Source organism: Limanda limanda, chromosome 3 (genome assembly GCF_963576545.1).
Source record: "Limanda limanda chromosome 3, fLimLim1.1, whole genome shotgun sequence".
Taxonomy (NCBI): domain Eukaryota; kingdom Metazoa; phylum Chordata; class Actinopteri; order Pleuronectiformes; family Pleuronectidae; genus Limanda; species Limanda limanda.
In genome coordinates this window covers 1,243,027-1,250,000 of record NC_083638.1, presented here as the reverse complement: position 1 = coordinate 1,250,000, position 6,974 = coordinate 1,243,027, and the positions used below count along the sequence as shown (strand labels likewise).

Sequence of the window (6,974 nt, the reverse complement as noted above, 5' to 3'; positions counted from 1 at the left end):
TTATATCGTTATGTTAAAGCAGATGATAATAAAAATAAACTCTATTGGTAAAGAACATTTCATTCAAGACATTAAGCTCAAAGGGACGATAGCACCTGTGGTTTGTTTCACACGGACCATAATATATATATAAATAATATATAATTAAAAATATATATAATATATAAACTGTATCGTAAAGTGTTCTCGTTATCAGATCATCAGCCACTTAACACAGCATCGTGGAGGATTCCTGAGGTCACCAACACACAGTCTGGACCCAGGGCCTGGACCGGGGTCCTGAACCCAGGGCCTGGACCCACGGCCTGGACCCAGGGCCTGGACCCGGGGTCTGGACCCAGGGCCTGGACCCGGGGCCTGAACCCAGGGCCTGGACACAGGGTCTGGACCCGGGGCCCAGGGGGCGCTCTACAGTCATTCCCCAAGAAGACTGACATGCAGCACGTCTTTGAACAATGTTAAAGTATTTAAAAGGCAGGAAAAATTAATGAATTTCCCTTTTAGTTTCCAGACTCTGTTCCTCTGACCTCGGCTCTGACTCAGGAGACCTAACCCACCTTTCTGTGACTCGTGCTTCTCCGTTTTGCCCTGGTACTCGAAGCCCATGGCGCTCTTGTCCACCTTGTCGGTCTCGATGCCAAACTTTCCTCCAAAGCCCTTCGTGTAGTCTGTAAAAGTCGAGAAGAGAAGAGTCAACTCACAGGAAAACGCTTCCTATAAATGTTGCATCTTCTTCGTCAGCATTGAATGAATCTAACTTTGAAGCAAGTTGATCTGAGTTTCACTGTTTTGTTCAAACTCGGAGCCTCTCGTGTTTCAGACGTGTCCAGCTGCCATTATCGGAAGAATAGAAATTCATGGTCACACTTCCCCAGAAAACCAGCTGGGTCGTAAACCAGCTCCAGACTCCGAGACGCTGGCAAATCAGGGTTCACTCCTCACATGCAACTGAGAGCAGGTGAAAGCAAACACATTCTTTGGGGACTGACATGCGCAGACACGGCCTGAGGAATGAAGAGGCTGAAATGCTAAATAACAGGATTGGTCCGGACCTGCAGGCCGACGTGTCTGAGGGCGTGAGTGAGAATCCATCGCAGGTCGGGACAAACCTTTCTGGGACTCGTGCTTCTCTGTTTTCCCCTGGTAGTCGAAGCCCATGGCGCTCTGGTCCACGCGGTCTGACTGCACGCCGTATCGGCCTCCGAACCCGGTGGAGTAGTCTGCACAGGGGTCAAAGGTCAGGGTGAGGCAGCTTGTAGCACACAGAGGTCACGGAGCCGCCTGTTGCCAAACTCTCCATCAGAACTTGAACTGACACGAATGTAAATGAAAACAGCAGAAACACAATCCCTGCCTTCGTCATCATCGTGAGAATGATAAATGCATTTATCATAATTATGTATTATATCAGAAACGTTTTACTCCCTAAAATCCATATCAGTCAGACGCAACTTGAAAGCTGGTTTCAGATAAAGGACGAAAATTGGGAACCAGACGTTCACACAAGAATTTCCCTCGACCCTCTGACCACGTGTGGATATGATTTACGTGAGTGTGACAGTTTTCTGGATGGAATCGATAACAGCGATAACAGCAGCTGCAGGTGGAGGATGTAACGAGCGGTGGTGGAGCAGGACCTCACCTTTCTGAGAGGCGTGTTTCTCCGTCTTCCCGGCGTACTCGAACCCGACCGCCGACTGGAACCACACACAAGAAACAAACTCACTCAGCCACTTTTTCTGTTTTACTGTTAAAAGCTGTTTCATTAGAAATCTGTCCAGATCGACTCCACACGTCCCTTTGTCCCCAGTCTGTCCCCGATGGTTGTGGACAGTAAAACACTCAGCACCCCAGATGATTGGCATACTAATAACCGCCAGGTAAAAAAGCGCTCACAAGGCGCTGGATGCTTCCTGAGCCCATGATACTGGAGTGGATAGATATAGTAAATTACATTTATGTTATGGAAAGGATTACTTTCTCCCTTTGTCTTCAGAAAACTGTGTTCATCCAAATATGGAGCAAATGGGTGAGATTTGTAAAACCCCTAATGCTAGACTTTGTGGAAGTATGGAATGAATGACCCGTTCTCTCTCAGATCACCTCTAACATGTTGTTGTTTTTTATTCGGCTTGTTTTTATTCATTTATTTGTTTTTCTCTACTGATCTGTGATTATTGTCTACATGTACCTCTCCCAAAATGTACAAAATTACCCAATTTTGAAAAAGGTTGACGGCAGAAGAAAGAAAATTGCCCTTGGGTTTTTGTAAACAACGGTCAAAAAAAAAAATAAAGAATATAAAAAATTGTCTGCGTGCTGGACAGAAACAGGAAGTACCTTGTCCACGCGGTCGTCTAGAACTCCGAACTTCCCCCCGAAGCCCTTGGACGTGTCCGTCTGGGAGCAGTGTGTGGACAACTTGCTCTGGTAGTCGTGACCCACAGCGGACTGAGGGAATCAAGGACATGAGGAACATCACAAGGTTTATCTGGTGTGTTGATACTGTGACACACAAAAGAGCAGGAAACACGGCCTGAGGTTTGAAGGGGTGACGACGCCCAGTGTGTGTGTGTGTGTCTGTGTGTGTGTGTGTGTGTGTGAACAGTGCTCAGTCATCACATTCATGCGGCAATGACCACACAACACACAGAGAGAGAGGTGTGTGGACATGCACACACACAGACACACACACACACACACGAGGTAGTGACCTGGTTTAAATTCAGCTTCAGGAAAAAACGTGTTTTAATCCTGGAAAAGGAAAAAGCAGCAGGAGCAGATTTGATGGATCAAACTTCTCGTATCCCACAGAAGATCAGACATGTTCTTCAGACTCGAGTGGAAACATGAGGTCGTGGATCTGTGTTGATGGAGTCTACACAGACCGGGACTCACTGGTCCAGCTTCATCTGGTCTCAGGTCTCTACCTTGTCCATGCGGTCCTGCTGCACGCCGAACTTCCCTCCGTAGCCGTGCGAGGCCTTGGGCCCGGTGTCCTGCTCCTTCTGCTTCAGGCTGGTGTGCTCCGTGGACACCGTCTCCCGCAGCTGGTGGATGCTGAACCACAGAGGACAAGGAGGTCAGAGCCGGGCCTTCGACATGCATGGGGGACGGGGACGGGACATTTGACTGTTCCTCACTTGATGTGCTCCTGGTGTCCTGAGCCGGCCACCGTCTTGGCGCCCCAGCGCTGCTCCTTCTCCGACACGTCATTCTACAGGAGGAGGGAGAGATGAGGAGAGTGGAGGAGGACACGAGGGGACACGAGGGGACACGAGGAGGACAAGGGGACACGAGGAGGACACGAGGACACGAGGAAGACACGAGGAGGACACGAGGAGGACATGAGGACACGAGGAGGACACAAGGAGGACACAAGGGGACACGAGGAGGACAAGGGGACACGAGGGGGACACAAGGAGGACACAAGGGGACACGAGGAGGACACAAGGAGGACACAAGGACACAAGGAGGACACAAGGAGGACACGAGGAGGACATGAGGACACGAGGAGGACACAAGGAGGACACAAGGAGGACATGAGGACACGAGGAGGACACAAGGAGGACACAAGGAGGACACAAGGAGGACATGAGGACACGATGAGGACACAAGGAGGACACGAGGAGGACAAAAGGACAAATGGAGGACACGAGGAGGACACAAGGACACATGGAGGACACAAGGAGGACACAGGGAGGACACAAGGAGGACAAGAGGAGGACACGAGGAGGACACAAGGAGGACACGAGGACACAAGGAGGACACGAGGAGGACACGAGGAGGACAAGAGGACACAAGGAGGACACAAGGAGGACAAGAGGGGGACACGAGGAGGACATGAGGACACAAGGAGGACACGAGGACACAAGGAGGACACAAGGAGGACACGAGGGGGACACGAGGAGGACATGAGGACACAAGGAGGACACGAGGACACAAGGAGGACACGAGGAGGACACAAGGAGGACACAAGGGGACACGAGGAGGACAAGGGGACACGAGGAGGACATGAGGACACGAGGAGGACATGAGGACACAAGGAGGACACAAGGAGGACACAAGGAGGACATGAGGACATGAGGACACAAGGAGGACACAAGGAGGACATGAGGAGGACACAAGGAGGACACAAGGACACAAGGAGGACACGAGGAGGACACAAGGAGGACACAAGGAGGACACAAGGAGGACACAAGGAGGACACAAGGAGGACATGAGGACACGAGGAGGACACAAGGAGGACACAAGGACACAAGGAGGACACGAGGAGGACACAAGGAGGACACAAGGAGGACACGAGGAGGACACGAGGAGGACACGAGGAGGACACAAGGAGGACACAAGGAGGACACGAGGAGGACAAGAGGAGGACACGAGGAGGACACGAGGAGGACACGAGGAGGACACGAGGACACGAGGAGGACACAAGGAGGACACAAGGAGGACACAAGGACACGAGGAGGACACAAGGACACATGGAGGACACGAGGACACATGGAGGACACAAGGAGGACACAAGGAGGACAAGAGGAGGACACGAGGAGGACACGAGGAGGACACAAGGAGGACACGAGGAGGACACAAGGAGGACACAAGGAGGACAAGAGGAGGACAAGAGGACAAGAGGAGGACATGAGGACACAAGGAGGACAAGAGGACACAAGGAGGACACGAGGAGGACACAAGGAGGACAAGAGGAGGACAAGAGGAGGACACAAGGACACAAGGAGGACACGAGGAGGACACGAGGAGGACAAAAGGACACAAGGTTACATTTCATTTAGCTGACGCTTTTATCCAAAGCGACTCACAATAAGTGCATTCAACCCCGAGGGAACAAACCCAGAACAACAAGGATCAAGAAAGTACGATTTCTTTAAAAATAAAGCAAAACTACAAAGTGCTATAAGTAAGTGACATTTAAGTGCTACTAAATTGTTAGTTTCAAAAATTGTTAGAAATTTTTTTTTTTAAATTAAATGGAGGCGAGCACACAAACCTCAAAGTCCGGGTCGGTCTCCCAGTCGTCTCCTCCGTCGTCCAGCGGCACGCTGACCGTCTGTCCTGCTGAGGCCTTCCACATCTTCAGAGAGGCTGCGTCACTGCAACTGAAACACAGAGAGACACGTCACAGGGGGGGGGGGGCAGACTGAGGAGCTCAGGGAGACAACCTCCAATAGGGCTGAACGATTAACTGCATTTGCAATAAAATCGCGATATGATAAAATGCGATTTCCTAATCGCAACGTGCGTGATTATCACGTGCGAACGAGAGTAGGGCGCCGGGCCGCTGTCCTCACCCGCAGACAGAACGCCGCGGGACAACAAAACGCCGCTGATCCAGAAGATAGCGAAGCAGGCCTGGGTCCGGTCCGTCCTGTGGACACGCTGTATAGAGACAGACTCAGAGGACGGGTTCGGTCCGACCTGTGGACATGCTGTATAGAGACAGACTCAGAGGACGGGTCCGGTCTGACCTGTGGACACGCTGTATAGAGACAGACTCAGAGGACGGGTTCGGTCCGACCTGTGGACACGCTGTATAGAGACAGACTCAGAGGACGGGTTCGGTCCGACCTGTGGACACGCTGTATAGAGACAGACTCAGAGGACGGGTCCGGTCCGACACAGAAAGACCTGGTTGGACTGAACTCTGGTTTGAAACCTGGTTCTTTGTGGTTTTCTGCTGAGTTTCATTATTTGTTCAATCTGCTGGACCTTCGAGTGGACAACAAGGACATCTTGGTCTCTAGAGGTCAACGAGACTTTAGAAAGACCCGGTTCTGGTCTGATTCTGGATCTTATCCAGACCTCGGATCTCAACCAGCTTCCTGTGCTGACGCTGGATCCCGACCCGATGCGTCAGGAGACGTGTCCCCGGAGACGTGTCCCCGGAGCAGCCTCCTCCGGACCGGGCCCAGCCCTGTGGACCGGTGACCCGGGTCAGGAGAACCGCACCCATCTGCCGCCCCCCCCCCCCCCCCGGGCCCAGGAGCGAGAGGAGGCCCGCAGGAGGGAGGCTGCTCCGGGGAACGAGCCGCCGCTGCTCCCGGTGCGGACCCGGTTCTCCGGTGCGGACCCGGTTCTCCGGTCGGACCACACGAACCGGGTCGGACTCGGTTCTGTCACCTGACGGTTGAATCATTTTCCACCAGAACCGGAAGCTCTCATTCCTGCTCCCGGGTCCTGCCGCCTCTCAGGCTCCGGACCCGGGGCCAGCACCTCGCCACCGGTCGAGGCAGAACCGGACTCAGCGCTCCGAGACATTTTAATAAAAACACGTTTGACTGGGTTTCACTTCCTGTCCCAGTTCCCTAGCTAGCTGGCTAATGCTAACACGCCTCCTGCGGGGAGCCGGAGCCGCCGTGTGGCGTCGCGTCCCGGCCCCGGGCTCCGGGTCCCGGGCTCCGGTACTCACCGGCTGCGGTTCCGGTCGGAGGGCTCGGTGAGTCGCTGCTGTGTCCCCGGTGTCCGCGCTCCGCTTCCGGATCCAGCTTCAGCTTCGAACCTGCGACGAGTCCGTCCGGATCACTTCCGGCTCTCCCAGTATCCAGCGCTGACGTCAGTGGGTGGGCGTGGACAGGGAAGCATTTTCCTGAAACTTCAATTTTACTAAAAACGCGTTCAAATTGTTTTTATAGGTTGTACTTGTAAACAACAATAATAAAAATACAAGCAAATAATTTATAAAATGGATACAAGTTGCAATGTTTAGACAGTTATGTAATATTACATAATACTGAAATAATATTAGTACTAGGGATAGGTTGTAGCACTAACGGGCCCGAGCACAGGCGGTTTCAAGCCTGTTGCGGTCGGTGGAGAGAGCGATCGATGACCAAGCGCACGTCTTCGCGTTGCCTGCGTTTTTCGCTCTGCGACAAGGATAAACGCTTCACTTCCTGCGTCTGCCACGCGAAGTCGATCCTTGCCGCTTAATTGCTCATTACGGTCCACGCCATCAAATA

At 52.4% G+C, this 6,974-nt stretch overlaps 1 protein-coding gene across 1 annotated transcript in view; it reads right to left on the bottom strand.

Annotated features, from left to right (window-relative positions):
- Nucleotides 1-6,547, bottom strand: part of LOC132998043 (src substrate cortactin-like) — a 12,626-nt gene extending 6,079 nt beyond the window's left edge. The window contains exons 1-8 of the mRNA XM_061067527.1: nt 6,425-6,547; nt 5,006-5,114; nt 3,144-3,217; nt 2,931-3,060; nt 2,341-2,451; nt 1,643-1,697; nt 1,110-1,220; nt 558-668 (exon numbers count right to left, since the gene is read on the bottom strand). Coding sequence (XP_060923510.1) covers nt 558-668; nt 1,110-1,220; nt 1,643-1,697; nt 2,341-2,451; nt 2,931-3,060; nt 3,144-3,217; nt 5,006-5,089 — 676 coding nt within the window. The 5' untranslated portion in view covers nt 5,090-5,114; nt 6,425-6,547. The remainder of the gene's footprint in view (nt 1-557; nt 669-1,109; nt 1,221-1,642; nt 1,698-2,340; nt 2,452-2,930; nt 3,061-3,143; nt 3,218-5,005; nt 5,115-6,424) is intronic.
- Nucleotides 6,548-6,974: the final 427 nt, after the last annotated feature.